The sequence below is a fragment of the Equus quagga genome, chromosome 1, assembly GCF_021613505.1.
Source record: "Equus quagga isolate Etosha38 chromosome 1, UCLA_HA_Equagga_1.0, whole genome shotgun sequence".
In the NCBI taxonomy this organism is placed as follows: Eukaryota; Metazoa; Chordata; class Mammalia; order Perissodactyla; family Equidae; genus Equus; species Equus quagga.
In genome coordinates, this window is record NC_060267.1 from 103,944,313 (window position 1) to 103,967,789 (window position 23,477).

The 23,477-nt window shown below is 42.1% G+C and overlaps 1 protein-coding gene across 1 annotated transcript in view; it reads right to left on the minus strand.

The window, feature by feature from the left end:
- The window catches only part of SYN2 (synapsin II), a 184,211-nt gene that overhangs the window by 39,024 nt on the left and 121,710 nt on the right, over nt 1-23,477 (minus strand). Inside the window, exons 5-8 of the mRNA XM_046683892.1 lie at nt 9,614-9,671; nt 8,238-8,329; nt 5,840-5,996; nt 588-677 (exon numbers count right to left, since the gene is read on the minus strand). Coding sequence (XP_046539848.1) covers nt 588-677; nt 5,840-5,996; nt 8,238-8,329; nt 9,614-9,671 — 397 coding nt within the window. The remainder of the gene's footprint in view (nt 1-587; nt 678-5,839; nt 5,997-8,237; nt 8,330-9,613; nt 9,672-23,477) is intronic.

Here is a 23,477-nt window from a genome sequence, read left to right on the forward strand (position 1 = left end):
CATCCTAGGATAGCCTCAGAGAAGGCATATTATTAACCCAGTCTTACTGCAATCTTGAGGAAGCCAAGGGAATGGAATGGTCTGGTGACTAATAACAGGAACAACATGTTCCATCTGAGGAGCGCTTCACACTTTTCCAGAAGGCTGTTACTTAAAGAACCTCACTTGAATTTTTTAAGTACCATATTAGATATACTGGTCAGGCATAATTACGTACACCTGACTTTCCAGTTGGGAAACTGACACACAATGAGGGAATATAACTAGTCCAGTGACATGTGGCAGGGCCAGGGCTAGAATCCAAAGTCGTGGAATCTTCTGATTGTTGATCCATAGGTTTGTTACTTTCTCAGCTTGGTAAACTGCTCTTGTTTCTGCTCTTCCCTATTTTGTCTCCAGATTTTGGAGACAAGGGGCTATCAGCTAAAATCCAGCCACTCTGGCCCCACAAAGCAGATTTGCAGGTCAGCCCCAATAGATCTCTGGGGTTGAGATGCTGAGGCCTTCCTCAGAGCCCCATAGTCACCACGTAGCTAAGCTCAGAGTAGAAATAGCAGAGAGACTAAAGTCCACACTACATTACCTACCATCTCTTTGTGGTTGGGGTAGTATGTTTGCTCAATGAGTGGGAACTTTTCTCCTCCCAGTGTCTTGTAGATGGTCACCAGCTGGGCAAACTGCAAAAGAAAAGCAAATGTTTCAGCTTATCTAGACAACTTCTGGAACAAACAGACAAAACATCAAACTATCAAACAAATATTTGTGGAGCATTTGCTCTGTTGAGTGCTTTGTGCAAAGTGCTCTGAGAATATAAAAGAGGTGTACAATTCCTATTCTCAAGGAACATATGCTTTAGTTGGGGAAAGGAGAGAGAGTGAGCTAACATTCATTCAGTACCTACTCAATTTTAATGATATTTCATTCAATCCTCATATCAAATTAGTAATTAGGTACTTTATCATCTTCATTTTACACATGAGGCTTAGAGAGGATAGGAAAGTTGCCTAAAGTTGCAGAGCTGCAAAGAGATGAAGCTGGTATTGAAATTTGGGTCTCTAACCTTAAACACCTGCATCTCTAGAGATGGCAAGTGATGAAACTGAATAGGTACTATGTGCCCAAGTCTTGGAAGTTCAAAAACCAGGCAAAGGAATGGTAGCTTTTTCCTGTAGGCAGTATGGAGTCATCAGTTTGAGCAGGGGGCTCATGAATGAAGCTGTTCTTCAGGAAGATTTTGAAGGTCATGGTATGCAGGCTAGACAGACCCAATCTTTCTGAGACTTACTTCTTATCTAAGAACTGAACTCATCGGACCCTTCACCTATGAGAAACCAGAACAGCTCCATGAGGAAGAAGAGGTAAAGTACACATACTTACAGTGTCAGGGTTGAAAGGCCTTTGGCAAATATCTAGCACCTCCTGCCCCCCTCCTCCTTTTTAACTGAAGAAACTGAGGCCCAGAGAGGTCACACAGTAGTTGAGCCAGATTCATAGTCAAGCCCTTTTATTCCAAATCCATAATTCTTCCTACTCCTTCAAGTAACTGCCTTTCAGGCTCTGCAGAGACCATGCTCTTTCCACATGAAACAAACAGAACTTTCCAGCTCAATCCATTCATGCACACACCCACACACCCACCTCCAGTGCACTGGCAGCAGGGGTAATCCAGCATCCTCCTGCTATTGCGACTGGGTTAGTTTATACTCTAAGCCACCAATATCTAGAACTGCTAGAAGGAAAAGTTGTCAGATCAAACCTGCCTTCCATTTATCAAAGAAAGGAAAGCTAGAACATTTTTCAAAAGCTCAGGCCCTATTCTCTATAAGGGATGTTGGCACATGAGCCAGTGGGAGGAGAGGGGGGTGTAGCAGTAAAAGCTCAGAACTGGATTGTTAGAAAAGTGGAGTCTTCTGAGGCTTGTTCTGCTTCTCACTTGCTAGGTGTCCTTGAGCAAAAGATTTCTCCTCTCCAGGCCTCATTTGCTCCACATATAAAATGAGAGGGTTGAATTTGATTAGTTCCTCAAACTTTTTACCACAAAGAACATTTTTTATTATATTTCCTCCCAAATTCCATTATCAAACTGCAGTTTAAGTGATCATCTGTTGCGGTCCTTTTGTGAATAAAGATAGAATTGTGTTATTTTTGAAATGCTGGAAGACAGTGGAATTTCTGGGTCATTTCCCTTAGTGACACATGGTTGGTGATTGCAGATCTCTAATGCCTCCATCAGGACTGAGAGTATGATTCATGGCCTCCCAAGCCCCTAAGACTTTATTATTGAAAGAGACTTTAGAGAGCTCTAGACCAGACATCTCATGTTACAAATGAGGAGACTGAGGCTGGAGAAAGCGTAGGCTCCCGGATCATGCCTGGCGTTGGGGCTGCACTGGGACAGCACCTAGGTCTCTTCTTGCCCAGTGCATTCTCCGTTGCACCCTGCTGTCCTTACCATTCTCTGGTTCTTCAATTTGCTTTGACTATCAGGACCAACCCCTCAGACCTTCCCTGCCTTCTCTGGTTCTCTCCACCACCTCATCTGACCTTTAAGCCCAGTCTGCCCACCTCGGCCTGGCTGGATTCCTGCTCTGCCTTTGGATACCTGCCTGAGCTCCCAAAGCTCTCCAGCATCCCTGGGGAGCTGATGCCAGCTCTGCCTAACAACCTCTGTCCTGCTGCTGCCCACACCCTGGCATGGCACCAAGGCATGTGGGGCCCTATCTTCCCAGCATGTGGGAGAGTTACACAGACATCACACTGATGCCAGGAAGGCCCACGGCAGGCTCTCAGAGTCCCGGTACTGCCAAGACTAAAATGGCAGCCAGTTCCCAGGCACTAGTTGGGTCCCTGGGAGCTCACCCCACCCTCCTCCACCTTATCTCCAGCAGTCCCTGTCTGCTCAAGGTACTGGGCTTGGCATCTAACACCTGCCTCCTTTGAAACTTACATCAAGTCACAAGCACACAGTTACCAATTAAACAAATGTAATATCTGATAAGGGTTATTTCCTCCATGCATAGACAAAAGAATGGATTTGGGAGCTTGGGGTGGTATTGGCAATGAATAGGAAGATAATGTTCATTATAACCACTTATCCAGTGAATCAGGAAAGACTCGGAAGAAATGGGATTTCAAGATGAGTCTGAATTTAATATGTTATCCTTATCCCTCCTGGAAATAAAATGCTTTAATTCAACCCTAGTACATCTGTCTCTAAAAAACCCACAAAGACTAATAAGAATTTCAGATAAATTTACAGCAATATGGGATGGTGGCATTCTTGCTTTCTCTGGAATGCTGCTTTCATTGATAGGCCCATTTCAGCTTCCAAAATCCCAGTGTGCCTGCCCTGACCAATTTATGAGAGAGCGGACGTGCTCAGAGACACAGTGATATAAGGCAGAGCCTTTTCCAACTCAATTTGAGGCCTCTCCTCACACCAACGGCAGCCACAATAAAGAAATTTAGAAAATATGAACCAAAGTCATCATCTCAGAGGGACCCTTCCCTCAAAGTCACCAAATTTGTCTACTCCCAATAACAGGCAGAAAACAATATATAAAATGCCATGAGTGTGGCAGCTGCTTAGTGAAAATGAAAGGAGAACTTGGTGTCTGGCCAGGGAGCTCTGCTGTTCTCATGTGATGCCAAAGGCAATGTGCTGGGATTGTGAATGGGTGAGAAAGTGAACCCTCACCAGATCCCAGATCCCAGGAGAGGCAAAGACCTAAACACAAGCCCTCTGATTCTTCCCTCCCTGGCCTCCGGTACAGTTTTGAAACATAAAGCAGAGAACTAGTTTCTCTGAGATCTCAAATACTAGGGGAATGTAACAACCAGGCTGACAAACTGGTGGCAGGTACTCTATTATTCCTAGTTTTCAGACAAAGAAACCGGGGCACAGATAGGTTTAGTCGGAAGGCTAATTAGTGAAATCACCCAGAAAAACCTGATACTAGCAGAATCTGTGTGGCCATGAGGGAGCCAAATTCTAACAGATATCGAAGGGGTAGAGGAGAAGGACTGGGGCATATGTACAACAGGGAAGGTCACGTGACTAAGGAGAAAGGGGAGGTCCCCAGAAAAGAAACTTGGTGAGGGCCTCATATACGCTCTTCTGCAATTAGCAACACACTCAAATCACACAAATCTTTTAGCCTTTTTCTGCAAAACCCTAGGATTTCAGATGCCTCAGCCCACACAGAGGGAAAGGCTGGACCAGCGGAGGTCAGGAACCCGGCCCTCCCTCCTTAACCACAGCCTCTCCCAGATTTCTAACTCCTCATTCATTGGTCTTTCTCTTACACTGTTAGGCCTCCCTGGCTTCCAAGGGAACAGGAAAAATTCGAGTTCAGGTGTGAAAAAAAGATCAAGAGCAGAGGCGATGGATCCATTTGGTTAAAAATACCCCCTCCAGCTCCTCGAGTGGTGGAGAAGCTGGGGGTCTGGGAACTTCACAATCAGCCACCAGTGCCATGACCATTGACAAGCCAGTGTATGATAGCTGAAATTTGAGTTTTGGAAAACAAGAAGAGGAGGATGTGATTAGGGGAAGGTGTTTCCTTCTGAGAGGGCCAGCCTGGAGCAGCAGAGTTACAGGCACTGGGTCCCCTCAACTGTCAGAGGGGAGGCCAGAGTAGCCATCATAGGTCACTCTCCCTCCCAGCCCCACTCCTTCTCTCTCCTCAAGTTTCCACTGGACAGAAAAAAAGTGGGGGGAGGAGGCAGCCCCATGGCCAATTGGTTAAGTTCGCCCGCTGCATTTCAGCAGCCCAGGGTTTTGCCAGTTCGGATCCTGAGCGTGGACATGGCACTGCTCATTAGGCCACGTTGAGGCGGTATCCCACATACTACAACTAGAAGGACCCACAACTAAAATATACAACTATGTACTGGGGGGATTTGGGGAGAAAAAGCAGAAAAAAAAAAAAAAAGAAGAAGAAGATTGGCAACAGTTGTTAGCTCAGGTGACGATCTTAAAAAAAAAAAAAGTTTCCACTGCCTCCCAGATTTCCAGGCTGGCCAAGGAAGAGAACCCAGACCAGCTTCTTCCTCATATAGTAACCCAATTTATGTGATCAGCACTGTGATCTAGAGAAATACTGGCTCTATAACTTAGATAAATTACATAACCCTTTCTGGGTTTCACTTCCCTGTAAAAAGTGATAATAATGATAATATCTTCTTTGTAAGGTTATTGTAAGGATTAAATGAAATAATGTAGCAAAATCTCAGAAGTTGGCACCATACAGTAAGTGGTTTTATACTCCTCACTTTCCTTCTTTAATTTTCACATCTCTACCATGAAGGGGTGAGATTTGACAATCTCTAAGAGCACTTCCAGCTCATGTAAGTTTCTCATTCATATGTTTGTAGATAAATGTCATTTTAAGGTTGTTGAACCACTTGGTACGACTCTGTCACTAACATCCCTCTGAGATAGACCATCCCCTTGGTCTCCACTGGCCTTGGGTCTCCATCCCCTTAGGGTCTAACTTTCTAATAGTTAGACCCTTCATAGGTAAGAAACAGGTATTTTTCTTGTTGCGTCCTATGGCTGAGGGCAGAGCCTACAGACCAGTAAGGGCTTCTTCACAGAATCTTTGTGTGACTTTGTTGTGAGGCCAAAGGTCTACTCTGCAGCAAAGGTGGTCCAGCCCATGATGATAATGTTCTACTATGAAAGCCTACCCTACCCTATGTCCCAGCTAAAGCTCCTCCCATATCCTCTCAGCTGGTGCCTACTGCATCCTGATTAACAGTGGCCCTTCCCGGGGGAACGGGAGATACAGGATCTGGATCCCACCCTTTTACCTGGGGGGAAGGAGACCTCACTCACCACCCATGGCTTGTCACAGAAGTTGTAAATGGATTCCAGTGAGTTGATGCTGGGGAGGCCTGCGTACTGCATGCCAATAATCAAGTGTCGGAAGTCCTCATTCTCTGCCATGCCGAATGCATGCTGCCGGATGAGCACAAAGTCTGGCCGGAAGGACCTGGTAAGAAGTAGAGGCGAGTTTGCCAGTAACCAGCATCATCATACATCATCTTGTCTCCCATTCCAAAGCCAAAGACAGAGAAGCAGTCTTAGGGGCCACCTGGTCCAAGACCCTCATTTTATTATTATTATTCTTTTATGGACTAAGAAATGAGGCATTATGGCATATCTCAAAGGAGATTTGATGAACAGATTTCTGAAATTCCCTTATTCCTTTGGCTTAAGCACTACCTTTCTCTAAGTTACAAATGCCCTCAGGAGGGAAGAAACACTTTTAGACCCTCACACTGAAGTGAGCAAGAATTTTCCCTGTCCCTATGGGGCAGTACGAGAGCTGAAGCTCCTTGTGGCTCCAGAGTTGGTGCTGGGGTCCCAGTAGATTTAAAGACAATATACTTAGCTGACTTCATCACCTTGCCTTGGAGATGCCTGATTTCAGTGTCCTGTCCTGACTCCTTAAAGCTGCTCCTTAAAATAGGCACTGCCCTTATCAGGCCCCCAGGAGTGCAAGGGTCCAGGCTAGCTGAGAACAGATGCCAGACTTCCCAATGTTATTCTTCCAAAGCAGACGCTAGGGAGGGGTATAAATATTTTTCGCAGAACTGAGGTTGAGCAATGGCTACAGGAAGCACTGGGAGTACAGAATGTTCCTGTGCATGGGAAGCCTCCCCGCGTTTCACCCCTAGCCATCAAAGCTCCTAGCCACAGCTGCTTCATAGGCCCAGGACCTCTGTCTTCATGCCCTGACTCCAGAGGAACCCCACCTTCCCAGAGAATCAGTTCTGTAGCAGCATATTCCCTCAAGGCTCTAAGGCTCAGCAGTTTCACACCATGTGCAATGACCTACCTGGGTCTCTGCCGAGGCACCCATCCAATCCCCACCTATAGCTCCAGCCCCACCCAGGCTCAGAGATCAGTCTTTTAAAGTGGAGGTAAAAGGAGCCTTCCTCAGTCACTCAGGTGACTTAGTATCAAGTCAGTATGGCATGTGCTAGACCTGCTCTGACCTCCTTATGTCCATTCTGGGAAACTGGCTCCAGCTGTATGCCTGAGATCAAACCTTATATCCCAGTTATAGGAGTTGAGCTCTAGACTTGTGGCGAGCTCTTGAGTTCCTACACTGATACCTGGAGAGGCCTGCCTTATTCTTGCCAGATCCCTCCCAGGATCCTGCTGTGGACCTTTCTGTCACCACCTGCTTGTGTGCATGTACCCCTATGACTTACTTTACCTAAAGTTAAAGAAGCCCATAATTCTCTCTTGTAAGATCTCTCTGAGCTTACTCCCCACCTGGACAGACATCTTTTTTTGTCCTCTTCCTTAGTCTCCAGGATGGACAAGTTCAGATATCCTGTTGTTAGGTTTCAGGCACCCGAGTTTTGCCTTTCCTGTCACTGACCCAGTTCTTGTTGGACACTGGAGGTCTCAGTGTCAGGGTACTGCAGATTGAGGTAGGGAAGAGAGTGAAGTGAAGACTCTTCCTGGAGCAAGACTCTGATGTCTGAAAACCTGAAGCCACACTGAGCCCCTGGGAAGAATAACACTGTGGAAACCATTTTCCTCCATCTGGAATTCTCATCACCTCCCTCACAGAATTGTTATATTACATTTGGTCAGGTCTATGAGTCACCCAATACACCAGCTGGCATGTAAGTGCTCTGTAATTGCAAATTTCCTTTCACCCACAATGTCCCCTCCAACCCTAGGCTTTCCTATCACACTTAGGAGTTTCCAGGAATGAAAAATATAGAAAGAACACAGGGCTGGGAGTTAAGAGAATTCACACAGAACACAGGCTCTGCTACCAACTTGCTGAATGAATCTAAGCAAATCAAGGTAAAAGAGGAGGTTGAACTAGATCAGAGGTTTTCAAACTTTTTTCTAAAGCAATGGAATCCGTTTTCCAGGGGAAATATATGCAGAGATAAAGGCACAGAACTGCACTGGTCAAAGTGGGGCTGGAGTACCAGAACCCCTCTGACAGGGACCCAGTTACCTCTAAGTGAGTTCTGAGTCCATAAAGCTTTCTCTACCATTGGACTAAGAGCTCTCTGAGGGCAAGAGCTGATTTTCTCTGCCTTCCTCTACTGCTTCCACACAGCACACATCATTGGGTTCTGCACACTATACATAGCACTGCTATCCTACTCCAACACCTGATTTTGAAACCACCTCTGCAAGCTAGAGATGGTAATTCTGGAGACAGTGACAATGACCCTGAGGACAGAAGGGACCTTACCGGACAACCTTTGTGCCATTCCGGAGAACCTGCATATCCACAGCATAGGTCCCATCTGCATGGGCCACCAGGTTGAGCTCTGAAAATTCCGCCTGGAAAATAACAGTAGGGGATTAAGAGGGTAGATTTCATCTTGTGTTTTCTAGTACAATTAAAAAAATCAATAAAAATAACAGTAGGAGAATAAGCCCCCTGTCCTGACTTGGCCAAGTCCTCCACATAGCAGCAGCAGCAGCAGCAACTGCAGCCCCACCACCAAACATTTATTTACAGTTTTCAAAGCATTTTCACAAACTTATCTCAGCTAACTCTCATAGCAACTCCATGAGGCAGGAAGGACAGAGATAATTATCCTCATTTACCAAAGGAGCAATTAAGTGACTTTTCTGAATAAACAAAACTTATTGTTGGCAGAGACAGGAGCAAAACTTGGGTCTTTGGACTCCCAATCCAGCAGCCTTTGTGCTGCCTCTCTACAGGGCAGGAACGTGAACCAGGGCAAACATGATCTTATCAGTTTTAATATAAAAGCACTAGGTTTTAGTTTAGGCAACTGTGTTTTAGTTATGTTCTGCCTCCAACTAGCTGCACAAGACATTAGACAAGTTGCTTGTCCTCTCTGGAAGGACAGATTCTTCCACCTATAAAATGGGAATAATTTTTATCAAGCCTGCCTATCTAACAAGTTATTTTAAGAACTGAATGCAATAATGGATAGGAAAGTACTCTGTAAATCACACCACACTGTGTAAGGAATGGTGAGTAACTTCTATTATTACATAGAAAATACACGCAATGTTTAAAGTGGACATCCCCCTCTCCACCCAAACAGATCTAATCTCTATTTGTCAAGAAGCAAAGGATAAAGGAAAATAAAAAAGGAGTCTTTCAGGATTTGACTGCATTAAAACAAGGAGGTGTTCTTTTCTAAGTTCTCTCCAAAATGTAGCCTCAGGCCCAGAGCAGGCAACACTGGAGGCCACACACCTGAATGGCAGACATGTGCTTACTCAGGAATACCACATGTGACCAATAATACAGAGGTGCAGCCAGTGTCCTAGGAAAACATTCCTCTAAGGTCTTCTTCCTCAGCCTGAGAATCTTGTGCTGCAAGAGGGCACTAAGAGCCATACTGCTTGCCTCTCTACAGACAGCAGAAACATGAAAAGAAGTCAGGGAAATTGAAAGATGCAGCCTTCAGGACCATGTCTCATAGAGAGAAAAGTCCTAGGGAAAGGGTGGAGTTGAGGAGATGGAGAGCCTGGAACCCAGTGATGGATACTGTACTCTACTCAGTTGACCTAGGTGGTTCACACTGGGATGCCAAGAGGGAACAATGATGACGCAGATGCAGTTCTGGGCTTCGGGCTGATTACCTGTTCCACTTTGATATCATAATCTCCAAGGATTTTTTTGCCCCGAAAGCACTTGGTCCTGGAAAAAGGAAAAAACCCATATAAATTAGTTTTGTACTAGTGTTTGAGGTCAGAAATTCACTATCACAAAGATGAGGACTGCAGCAGACAGAACCCTGGAATGAGAGTTAAGAGACCTGGGTTAGGGTTAGACCTTACCTCTGCTGTTGGATCACCATGAGACCGAGCCTCGAATAAACCACTTCCTCTCCCTAATGCTCAACTTACCAACCTATAAAACAATCCAAAGCACCTTTTCACTCTCAGGTTTTGTGATTTTATAACACCCCTGGTCTTTTGGCTACAAAAGTCTAGAAGTAGTAATTTCCCTAATGCTATTTCTGGTAAAGACTAGGTCAATCTTATGCATCTCTACAGTTTCCTTACCTTCCACCATCCTATGTTTCACTCTAATTTTCTAGTTGGTTTCCACTGTTGGAATTTTAGTTTTTAAAGAAACTGTTATCATTTCACCTCTTCATACCCATCCATCCAAAAAAGATGTGAGGCAATTAATAATTTAAAAAGCAAATACAACCAACAAAACAAGGATTAAATGACAATCAATGAATGAGAGAGAGAGTTAATTATACTGGGGAATGGGAAAACGTGAGGAAAGCTGCTACAATGGAACACAAAACCTATCCTTTATTTCTGAGCAGTCAAGAAAATGAGTCAAGGTGAGCTATACAGCACTTATTATTTTCCCATTTTGTCACGGATCTGGAGGACCCTCACATTTATGCATTAATGGCTTCACAGCCCCTCATAAGTGGACTTATACTTATATCCATTCCTACTTAACCTACCCTCTCCCCCATAAGATTTTCTTACCTGCCCATTTAGGCTGGTCCTCTATTTGTAAAAAGGGCCTTTCCACACTGTATCTGTTAGTTAGATCAGGCTTGCTTTTCCAGTGCTTGAAATTTCAAATTAGCATGTTTCACTGGAGGTTTTCAAGAAGTCCCTCCCCAAAATAAAGGAATAAACCAGCATTTATTGGGCATCATGTTCTAGGAACTGTGTGTGAATTGCTTTCAAGAACATCTCATTTAACCCTCATAACAACTTATGAGATAGGGAGAAAGGTCTCATTTTCAAGAGCGGGAAACCAATACTCAGAGGAGGAAAATGGCATATACAATCATACAGTAACTTAGTGACAGAGCCAGTATTCACACCCAAGTCTGACTCCAATGCCCTTGGAGTCTGAGGGCATAGCACAGTCTCCCTCTGCTGATTCATTCTCTTCATCCTCACTTCCCCACCATTATAAAAACTGACTTGTCATGTGTGCTGCATTGCATGTTTTTTTCCCCTCATTTTCCCTCCCCTGCTGAAAAGGGACTTGACGCTGTGAGCACTAGTCCCACTACAAATACTTCCTACCCTGCTTCCTGTGAACCACCCAGGATGAGGCCAGGCTATTTCCTTTCCTCTCTAGGTTCTGGAACAGTTTGTTCTAGGAAGCTATCATTTATCCTACCCAAGTCTCTGGCCACCCTCAAATTGCTCCTCAGAGGCACTCAGCCCATCCTAGAGCTGGATCACTGAAGTCCATCCCCCCACCTCTGCCCCAATTCCTTACTAAGCTTCATCAGCTTGGTCCCAGGTTCCTGTTCAACATTCATAGCTCAGCAAGCCCCTCCAGCAAGGAGCCTATAGCATATCCCAACCCTCTGGCTACTGTTCTGTCTTATTTATGGGTTTAAATAATAGTCTATGCATGGCAGTACACTGCTCTGCAGATCTTGGACTCTGTAGGTCTTTGTCCACGACTATAAAAAGGAGGAACTAGAGTAAATGACCAATGAGGTTCCTTTCTTGCATTGGTGAGGTGCATCTACCTTGTTATCAGCAATGCTTTTCCAATGCTTCCTCCCATCTTCCTGTCTCAAAATAGCTCTCCTTCTGTGAGGTAAGTCTCAGAGACATGAAAAACAACCTCTCATTCTGTATGATGCCTGACATTTTCCAAGTACATTCCTTGCCTTATCTGTTCCTTACAACACTGTGAAGCAGCCAGGACAGACAGTGCTGTCCATTTGACTGATGGGGAAATTGATATGTCTAAATCACAGAAAAGTTCAAAAGAGTTAAGCTTAGAACTAAGAGTTTACATCTAGGTGCTCACATAACGTCAAGTTTTAAAATTCACTCATATATTTTGTGGGTTTTGAATACTGATATTAAAGTATATTTATAAATTCTGGCTGGCTTTATCTGCCACTTCCTGTACCTGCCCATTGACCAAGTTGGCTAATGATACTGTTTTCATGCCTTCTCCCCACCCCCATCTCTCCAATTATCTTAATGCCTTTTCCTTAAGGTAATTTGGTCTGTTGGAAATCTTAGTCCATGTTTACTCGCTCTAGGCCACTGACCTCTCTTAGATGAGCCACAATCTCATAGAAAAGGAGCCGAGATGGCAGGCAGGCAGATGGGGCAGAGCATTCTGGAGAATGAACACATTCTCCCAGCTCCTGGCCCTTGGACATTTTGGTTGCAGGTATTTCCATGAAAAATTTTGTAACATACAAGCAAGTGACAGAAACACTCTTTGATAGTAAGAGAGCACTATTAGGAATCAGTGTGCTAGAATCCAGAATATGGGCTCTGGAATCATAGTCTGGGTGTATATCCTAGCTGTACCCTTTCCTGGCTGTATGACCTTATGTAAGTAAGTGGCTTACATTTTAAAAAAATTAGTATGTCCTATGGTTAAATCAATCAATCAATCTATCTTCAAAAGCATATAAAAGGATAAAATGAAAAATAAAAGTTTCTCCTTTCCCATTCCTCTCTCCTTACACATACTCCCCATCATCAGTTACAAGCATCTCTATCCAGTGTGGGGAAAATGTGTGGATGTATCTACATTCATATAAGCTTCAACATATATATACACAGCACCATGCTATATAAACTCTTTTTTTTTCTGCTTATTCTTTTTTTTGGTGGTTTTTTTTTTATTGTGGTTATAACAGTTTATAAGATTATGAACTTTCAGTTGTACCTTATTATTTGTCAGACACAATATAAATGTGCCCCTTCACCCCTTGTGCCCACTCCGCACTCTCCTTCCCCCTGGTAATCTAACTAAACTGTTCTCTTTGTCTATAAGTTTGTTTATGTTCCACAAATAAGTGAAATCATATAGTGTTTGTCTTTCTCTGTCTGGCTTATTTCATTTAACATAATACCCTCAAGGTCCATCCATGGGGTTGCAAATGGGACAGTTTTGTCTTTTTTATGGCTGAGTAGTATTCCATTGTATATACATACCACATCTTCTTTATCTAATCATCAGTCGATGGGCACTTGGGTTGCTTCCACATCTTGGCTATTGTGAATAATGCTGCAGTGAACATAGGGGTGCATAAGTCTCTTTGTATTGTTGATTTCAAGTTCTTTGGATAAACACCCAGTAGTGGGATAGCTGGGTCATATGGTATTTCTATTTTCAATTTTTTGAGAAATCTCCATACTGTTTTCCATAGCGGCTGCACCAGTTTGCATTCCCACCAGCTGTGTATGAGGGTCCCCTTTTCTCCATAACCTCTCCAACATTTGCTATTTTTTTGTCTTGGTGATTATAGCCATGCTAACAGGCATGAAGTGATATCTAAGTTTAGTTTTGATTTGCATTTCCCTGATGATTAGTGATCTTGAGCATCTTTTCATGTGCCTATTGGCCCTCTGTATATCTTCTTTGGAAAAAATGTCTGTTCATATTCTCTGCCCATTTTTTGTTTGGGTTGTTTGTTTTTTCGTATTTCAGTTGTATGAGTTCTTTATCTATTATGGAGATTAACCCCTTGTCGGATATATGATTTGCAAATATTTTCTCCCAGTTGGAGAGTTGCTTTTTCATTTTGATCCTGGTTTCCTTTGCCTTCCAGAAGCTCTTTAGTCTGATGAAGTCCCATTTATTTTTTCTTTTGTTTCCCTTGTCCGAGTAGACATGGTATTTGAAAAGATCCTTTTAAGGCTGATGTGAAAGAGTGTACTGCATATATTTTCTTCCAGAAGTTTTATGGTTTCAGGTCTTATCTTCAAGTCTTTGGTCCATTTCGAGTCTATTTTTTTGTATGGAGGAAGATAGTAGTCTACTTTCATTCTTTTGCATGTGGCTGTCTAGTTCTCCCAGGATTATTTACCGAAGAGGCTTTCCTTTCTCCATTGTATGTTCTTGGCTCCTTTGTTGAAGATTAGCTGTCTACAGATGTGTGGTTTTATTTCTGGGCTTTCTATTCTATTCCATTGATCTGTGTGTCTGTTTTTGTACCAGTACCATGCTGTTTTGATTACTACAGCTTTGTAATATATTTTGAAGTCAGGGATTGAGATGCCACCAGCTTTATTCTTGTTTCTCAGGATTGCTTTGACTATTCAGTGTCTTTCGTTACTCCATATGAATTTTAAGATTCTTTATTCTATTTCTGTGAAGAATATCATTGGGATTCTGATTGGGATTGCGATGAATCTGTAGATAGCTTCGGGTAGTATGGACATTTTAACTATGTTTATTCTTCCAATCCATGTTCATGGAATATCTTTCCATTTCTTTATGTCATTATTGATTTCTTTCAGGAATGTCTTATACTTTTCCAAAACTCTTCTTTTTTGCACCTTGATTTTTTTTTTTGCTTTTAAAAACATATCTTAGTGATACCCTGTCAGTAGATACTGATGGACCTCTTCCTTTTTAATAGTTGCATGAAATTCCATTTGATGGTCATACGGTAATTTAACCAATATTTATTGGTGAGCATTTAGATTTCCAGTTTTGGGGTTGTTTTTGCTATTACAAACAGTGCTATAATGGCTTACACTTTAGACTATATTCATAGGACAAATAATTTTTTTCCAACTTTACTGAGGTATAATTGACAAATAAAGTTGTATACATTTAAAGTGTACAACATGATGATTTGATACACATATACTTTAGGAAATGATTACCACAATCAGATTAACACTTTCGTCACCTCACATAGTTACTATTTTTTGCGTGTGTGGAAAGAATGCTTAAGATCTACTCTCTTTGCAAATTTCAAGTATACAATACAGTATTATTAACTATAGATACCATGTTGTACATTAGAAGGATACATAACTTATCTCAGAATTGCTGGTGCAAGGAATAGACAGAGTTAGTTCTACTGATATTGCCATACTGCCCCCAACCAAGAAAAAGATTATACCATTTTCCCCAGTGTCTGAAAGTTTTGGGAAATTACTTCATCTCCCCTACCATCCCCACCACAGTCCGTTCCATAAGCTGGCCATAGAGAAGGTGCTCCGTAAGGACTTTCTGACGGCAGTCTTGTCAAATCAATCCAAATTCATTCCCTTGTGTTCAATCCTAAACAGAACTCAAAATGTACATCCTTGAAGCACGGACTAAAAATATCTATGGTGCCTGTGTTGTCAATTTCCCCCTATTGTAACATTTTCTTAATAAGCCTAGCAGCTGAGGATCTATGTGAGTTTAATGGCTTGCAGCTTCCTTCATGGACAAGGCAATGAACCATCTTCTGTTATTGCTAAAATGAGTAGAGGCTTCTAGATATATAACTCTTCTTACTCAAGGCAGTGAATACCTCATTAACTCCCATCCACCTGCCAACTAGGGCTTGTGAGGCTGAAGAGCATGATTTCACAGGCTTCTCTAAGGCCCCCTCAAAACTTGGCCCAAGCTAGGCAAGCCCAGCTTAAATATCCCTTCTTTTATGCTTAGGATAATGGAGAAAGGTCTAGAAATAGGAGCCAAGTGAGCTGAATTCAGGCTGAGTTCTACTACTTCTCAGCTGCCTGACTTTGGGTAAGCAACTGCCTCTCTGAGCCTCAGTTTCCTCATGTATAAAATAGGGATAATAATAATTTTAACAATAACAGCAAACATTCACTAGGAACTAACCACTATTCTAAGTATTTTATGTACTTTACCTCGTTTAATCATACCTGACTCACAGTTTGTTATGAAGACTTAATGAAACCAGATGAGAATAATTGACATGAAAGCATTTGGAAACCCTGAAATGCTATGCAAATATGAAGTACTATTAGCAAAATGCAACAAACATTTATGTACTGAGTATTATTGCTGTTTTACTATTACCACAGCCAACACGGCTTCTTCCTCTTCTGAACTTTCATCACATTTATTATCTGCTCATGATATTTGGCTCATAGCATCATGATCTGATACCATCTTCCAAACTCAGTTGCCTAACAGTCTGTGATACCCTTCTCCCACCCTCAGCCTCAGACCACTAGATTATATAATAATGCTTCAGAGCAAAGACCATCCCATACGTGAGCCCTGGAGTCTCCAGAACATTTTGGATTTTAAATATTATGTCCTGTTGGCGGGTTATATGCTCTGAGTTGAAGCCTGTGCAAATATAATCATTGTATCTATAAATTTCCAACTCCTTCACCAAGCTGTGTACTTAGGAGGTTCACAATCAGAGCTTGTTTATTGACTGGAGGTGTTAGGAGTGGTGGTTTAGGCTGGACAAATACAGAAAACCAGAAGAAGCCACCCTCAAAACTGAGTGGACTGAGCCTGTCTTTGCTGGCCCAGCCATCTCCTCCTCTCTTCTCACATATGTGATCCCAGGGTGTCATGTTCTTTCTTCCCTATCCTATACTTCCCCACATGAAAATCTGTTCTCAATCTCCAACCACATTGGAACATATATACAGGACATACAAACAGCCTAAAGAGTCAATCCTCTCTAAGTGACTGAGGTTTGCACAAGGATCAAAACTTCCAGCTAGAAGATGAAAGTACTAGGAATGCCTTCACAGACTCCAGAAGGCATTTAGGGAGGAGGCTTTCTTGGAGCTCTGGAACTAGTCCAACACGGTCTAGACATTTATTGTTAACAAGGTGCTTAGTTTCTGGCTCTCACTGTCTCTAATTCAGGACTTCTTTCAGCCAAGCATCTCAAGCCTTTAAGAAGTTGGAAAATATACTAGAAATAGTAGAGGACTTCTATCTCCCATCCTACACTCAAAAGGTAAAAATCAGGCCTGCTGGTCTTGGAGAGAGTTTGTGAGCGCCTGCCGCCACCCCCTGGCAAGATGTATACTGCACACACGCTGTAGTCCCAGCTCAACCAACAATTTAGCCAGATGAATAGCCACCGACTCCACAGGTCCAGGGATATCCCTTCAGGTGTTTATTTGCTGCTCTGACAATCATGCCCGAAATTAATTGTTTCTTGTAAAAAGTGTACTTCCACACTCCAAGCTAGGCAGTTGGCTTTCTGCAACCTATAGACAGAAAGGCTGTGGTTTTTCAATAAATTCAGCAACAGTTCACTGAGCATGCAGTGGTAGGTGCTGGAAATGTAAAAATGCATTAGCAGTTGCCAAGTAGAGAAAGCACAGTCTAGAAAAGGAGACCAATATCCATATGGATAATTGCTACAGTCCTTTTCCACTCTTAAGATTTATTTATTTATTTATTTATTGCTGAGGAAGATTCGCCCTGAGCTAACGTCTGCTGCCAATCCTCTTCTTTTTTTGCTTGAGGAAAACTAGCCGTGAGCTAATGTCCATGCCAATCCTCCTCTATTTTTTGTATGTGGGACACCTCCACAGTGTGGCTGGTGAATGGAGTAGGTCTACGCCTGGGATCCAAACCTGTGAACCCAGGCCACCAAAGTGGAGTGTGCAGAAATTTAACCACTCAGCCATGGGGCGAGGCCCTCTTAAGATTTCTAACTAGTATTTACATTCCCACCTTTCCATCTTTTCCTTTAAAACATATTTAGAGCACACAACTAAAACAACAACAACACAAGTTTCATACAGCTCGGAAAGACGTGCAGTAAAAAGTAAGTTTCCTCTCCCTTCAAGAAGCTCACAGGTTAGTGGAGAGCAGAAGCATAACTAAAAGATTGCAATACACAGCATAAGCTGTAGCAGGAGTCTGAACAAGACACTGTGGGAATCCAAAGGAGGGAGCAGTTCTCTCTACTTGAAGTCTGGGAAGGCTCCAAAGACAGAGCTGAGTCTTAAAGAATGAGTAGGAATTGCCACGTAAAAAGGAAGCAGAATTGAAAGGTGACTGCAAAGGCACAGAGGCTGTGTGAGCACACAGCACTGCAGCAGGCCAGCTGACTGGAGGGAAGGGCACAGTGGACTGAGCAGTGACAGCTGAGGCTCCCGAGAAAGGGAAAGGACAGACTGGCAAAGAGCTTCAAATGTCAGGCTGAGTAGTTGGGACTTAACGGCTAGCCTCCAAAAGATTTTTTAAAACACTTTTTATTATGGAAAATGCTATCCTCAATAGTTAACATTTTGCCAATCTTTTCATCTATCATCCTCACTGTTACTGAGACTACTGTTTGAGTATTTTAAAGCAAATCCCAAACATCATGTCATTTCTTCTGTAAAATTTTAAGTATTATCTCTAACTGGCAATGACTTAAAAAATTTTTTTATTGTGGCAAAATATATATAACAAAATTTGCCATTTTTACCATTTTTAAGCATACAATACAGTGGCATTAAGTACATTCACAGTGTTATGCAACCATCATCACTATTTTTCATCATCCCAAACAGAAACTCTGTAACCATTAAGCAATCACAGCCCATTCTTCCCTCCTCCTAGTCCCTGGTAATTTCTAATCTACTTTCTCTCTATGAATTGCCTATCGTAGGGTAATAACTCAATTATTACTTAATAATTAATAATAATTATTAACATCTTTACTGAGTCTATATTCAGGTTTTACCAACTGTCTCCAAAAATACTGTAAAGATTTTAAGCAGAAAGGTGACATGGTCAGATGTGCCTACAATCTGAGAGACCACTTCATCTGGAATGCGAAAGAGACCGGAGGGAGCAAACCAAGGCTAAAGATCATTTGGGAAGCTGGTGCAGTAACTAGACTTCAGGACTTGCTGTTTTACTGGTACATGACAATCCAACAGCTATTGCATAGCACTCACCTGGCAACTCAACTGATGATCTGACTGATTAGGCCTAGCTGGAAAATGACAGTGATATTAAAAAATAGGATTTAATAAAGTGATAAAAAGTGGTATAGGACTCTGACTATAGACGTTCTGGAACAGAGACATAAATGAGACCTAAAATAATCAGGTAGGGCCTATATTGGTAAAAGGGTTCTTAACTCCAGTTGGACTTGTTACCTAATTCATGAACCACAGACTTTCTTTCAGTACATGGAGAAATTTCTGTTATGGATAATTGGTTTAGGAATAAGAAACAAAGAACAGGAAGAAGTGAGCACATTTCTGGATAAAGGCAATGTTCTGTAGCTGGTCCTTGTTATTATTAATTCAGTGATTAAGTTGTTAAATCAAATGCTCTGCAATTAAGGCACTTCTTAGATAGAAAGCAAGCTGCATGGTGTCTTAGTTAACATTCATATAAATGATCTGGAAAAGAGTGCTTGGGGAAACTGCCAAGTTTGCAGATGGCATTCAGCTCTTCCAGGGATTAAAATGCCAAGCTGATTAGGGATAAACTGAAAGAAGATTGGATGTGGGCAGAAAAGTGGCAGAGGAGTTTTAATGTGACTAAATGTAAGAAAACATATTCAGGATAAATAATCTTATCAGAGGATCATGAGTGTTCAACTACCATCCAGTAAAAGGAATCTGAAATGACAGAAAATTATTTCCTTAAGACGTCAGTCCTGTGAGATGTCACAGACAAAACACAAAAAGATCGCGAGAGTGAAAGGTGAAAAAACAGTGGTTATCATCAGAAAGTTTATTGGAAACCCAACATGTAGGGTTTCTTACACTCTGACCTCATCTTGAACAAGCCATTTGCACTTTCATATTTGTGTTACAGCATATAAGGTCCACTTACCTAAACACAAATGACATGATGAAATGGCCTGAGAAAAACAGAATAAAATGGAAAGGCTCTGGTTTTAGGAACAGTTGAAAGAATGTGCCTTCTTCAGTCTGTAAAGGTAAAGATCCAAAGCGGGGGGCCTGCCCAGTGATGCAGCAGTTAAGTGTGCACCTTCTGCCTAGGCGGCCTGGGGTTCGCCAGTTCGGATCCCAGGTGCGGACATGGCACCACTTGGCAAGCCATGCTATGGTAGGCGTCCCACATATAAAAAGTAGAGGAAAATAGGCACGGATGTTAGCTCAGGGCCATTTTCCTCAGCAAAAGAGGAGGATCAGCAGAGATGTTAGCTCAGGCTTAATCTTCCTTAAAAAAAAGATCCAAAGGGGACAGAAGACTGTGAAGGAGAAGGGAAAAAAACACTGAGTGACTAGACACAATGTCATTCATCCCAGATAACCCAAACTAATCACAATATTTCATGCCTTACAGGAATGTCATCTCAATGTTACTGGTTTTGTAGGAAAATGAGGCTCAGATAAATTAAGTGACTTGCTTAAAGGCAGCAGTTAGCAAAATTAAATTTTGGTGCTTCTGATGATCAAGTTTAGAGATTGCACACTTCTTTAGATAAGGACTGTGCTAATTCATTTTTGTACTCTCAATGCCTGTCCTACTGTTTGGCACACAGTAGATGCTAGAGAAATGTTTATGGAGTTATTGAATTGAATATAGCTAGACATTTAGAGGTTAATATCAGAGAGGGCAACCATGCTCAATTTGACACAGAGTCCTGGGCTTGAAGATCTCTGAGGATACCTACTTAGTCTTTCTCTGGAGTTTATAAAATTCCCTCAAGCGGTCTGCAGGAAGGCTTCAATAGCCTTAGGTGGGAGATGAGACCCCTTAAGAAAAACAGCAATCTCAAAGCTCTGAAAATGACTAATTTCTGAGTAAACACCACAGCTGTGACTTCAGTTGGGAACAGCAAATCACTTTTTCTGAGCAGATTTTCTGAAGATCCCTATTTTGGGGAATAATTAAATGATGCAGCATCACAAGACAACAAGATTATCAAATACAGAAAAAAAAAAAAGAATCCTGTAACTCAGGAGAACACACAATGGGAAGATTAGATGCATTTGTCTGTAATTACAGTGGAGCTGCAGAACAGAATGCTTTAGAGTCATGGGACAGATTCTCTTTCCATGACTGGCTTATAAAATTAAATCAGCCTGATCTGATATTGGAGCAAAGTGGGTCAGTTACAAAGTTTGCTTTGGAGAAACATCAAGCAAATACAATTTTCAAAAGATATAGATCTATTTTATGCCAGATAAATAGGGTTCCTGGCATTGACAAATCTCCAGGTTTGACTCCAGTGTAGGGTCACAAATCATACTCACAATCACCACTACCATCAAAGCTGCATGTTTCCATCTGCAGTAGTCTAGATACAAGGAAACATCCTTTATGATCCATCCTTCTACTGCAAACTTATCTCCCACTATTTCCCTCCTGTAAGACTGCTGCAGAGTCTTTGGGTAAATTAGAAAAAGGTACCCCTTGCTCTGGGTGGACACACCCCTGTACCAGGATACTTGGCTTGGTGAGCAGAATGTGGGGCTACATTTCATCCTCTACTTGTCTTGCCCTTGTGCAGTGAACAACCTGCACAAGAAAATACAGGAGCCCCACCCTACTACCAGTCAGACACTGAATGGTACTACTCTGTCAATCTACCATTCAGACACTGTTTCCCAAATACCTCTTGTCAAACTATCACTTCTGTGCCTTGGTCCACTTAGAAATCACCTCTTTCTCACAAGAGCCAACATACGGAAGCAACCTAAATGTCTGACAATGGACAAATGGATAAAGAAAATGTGACATATACATACGATGGAATATCAGACACCCTAAAAGAGAAGGAAATCCTGCCATTTGCAACAACATGGATGAACCTGGAGGACATTTTGCTAAGTGAACTAAGCCAGACACAGAAAGACAAATACTGCATGATCTCACTTACAAGTAGAATCTAAAATAGTCAAATTCACAGAAGCAGAGGTAGAATGGTGGTTGCCACGGGTTGTAGGGAGGAAGAAATGAGATGTTGGTCAAAGGGTACAAAGTTTTAGTTATGCAAGATGAATGAGTTCTGGAGATCTAATGCATAGCATAGTGAAGACAGTTAACAATACTGTATTACATACTTGAAATTTGCTAAGTCTTCTTACTACGCACACACACAAAAATGGTAATTTCAAAGGGCTTTCATGCATCTATTGAGAAGATATTGTTTTTCTTGTTACATTTGCTGGTGTGGTGAATTACAGTGACTGATATTCAAATGTTATATGAAACGAGTTCCTGGGATGAACGCCACTGGGTCATAATGCACGATCCTTCTTATATATCATGAGATTCAGTTTTAAAATGCTGTTAAGAATTGGTGCATGTACACTTACTGGGGATTTGGGTTTGTGGTTTTCTTTCCTTGTTGTGACTTTGTCTGGTTTGGTGTCAGAGTAATAATGCTGGCTTTACGTAATGAGTTGGGAAGTAAGAGTTTTTTTGTTTGTTTTTTGTTTTTGAGGAAGCTTAGCCCTGAGCTAACATCTGCTGCCAATCCTCCTCTTTTTGCTGAGGAAGACTGGCCCTGAGCTACCATGTATGCCCATTTTCCTCTGCTTTATATGTGGGATGCTACCACACATGGCTTGCCAAGCGGTACCATGTCCGCACCCGGGAACCAAACCTGCAAACCCCAGGACGCCAAAGCAGAACGTGCACACTTAACCTCCGTGCCACTGGGCCGGCCCCAGAAGTGAGTTTTTGTGGAAGAGTTTATTTCTACCATAAATGTTTGGGAAAATTCACCTGTGAAGCAATCATAGATTTTCTACTTTTCTTCCAGCCTTTGGATCCAGGAATAAATCTTACTTTATCATATAATGTTTGTTTTAATACTTAATTGGATTCTATTAATTAATGTGTTACACAGAACTATTTCATCTAGATTTGTAAGTGGAATGGGACAAAAATCATTTTCTCATTGGTTTTATCCAAATTATTGTCAAGCCTCAAGAAAACTGGATGGAGAGTCTTCCATTTTCTTTTCTGGTACAAATTTTATGAATTATCTTAGCATGTATCTTAAAGCTTATTAAGACCATGTGAAAAGTAACATTAAGAAAAAAAAGGAAATCCCCCATCTCCTCATTCTTCAAGGTCAATAACAAGTTCTGCCTCCCTTATGAGATCTTCCTTGTCCTCCCCGCCTGCAGTGGTTTCTCCTCCTTCTGAAAGCTTAGTCTGAAACCCATTCACTCATCACTTTAAATGAGAAACAGCTTAGTATCATCCACTTATTTGTTATTTATGTGTGCCTCCTCATTCCTATTGCATCAGAAGCCCCGTGAGGGTGTGTACTGTGTCTTATACTTCCTTCCTATTCCCGACCACTCACACTCATACTCACCACTGCCTTAAACAAACCACACCTGGGACAGTTGCTTTTATGTGTCAACTCAGATATTTGGCTAAACATTATTCTGGGTGTGTCTGTGAAGGTGTTTCTGGATGAAATTAACATTTGAATCAGGACTGAGTAAAGCAGATTGCCCTCCCCAGTGTGAGTGGGCTTTATCCAATCCATTGAAGGCGTGAAGAGTACAAAAGGTGGAGTAAGGAAGAATTCACCCTCTCTCTGCCTGACTGTCTTTGAGCTGGGACATCAGTCTTCTGCCTTTGGGCTCAGGCTGAAACTTACACCACCAGCTCTCCTGGTCCTCAGGCCTTCAGAGTTGGACTGAAACTATACCATCAGCTCTCCTGGGCCTCTAGTTTGCCAACAGATCTTGGGACTTGCCAGCCTCCATAGCTGTGTGAGCCAATTCTTTATAATAAATCTCTCTCTCTCTTTATATAGATAGATAGAGAGAGATAGAGAAATAGAGATATAGATAT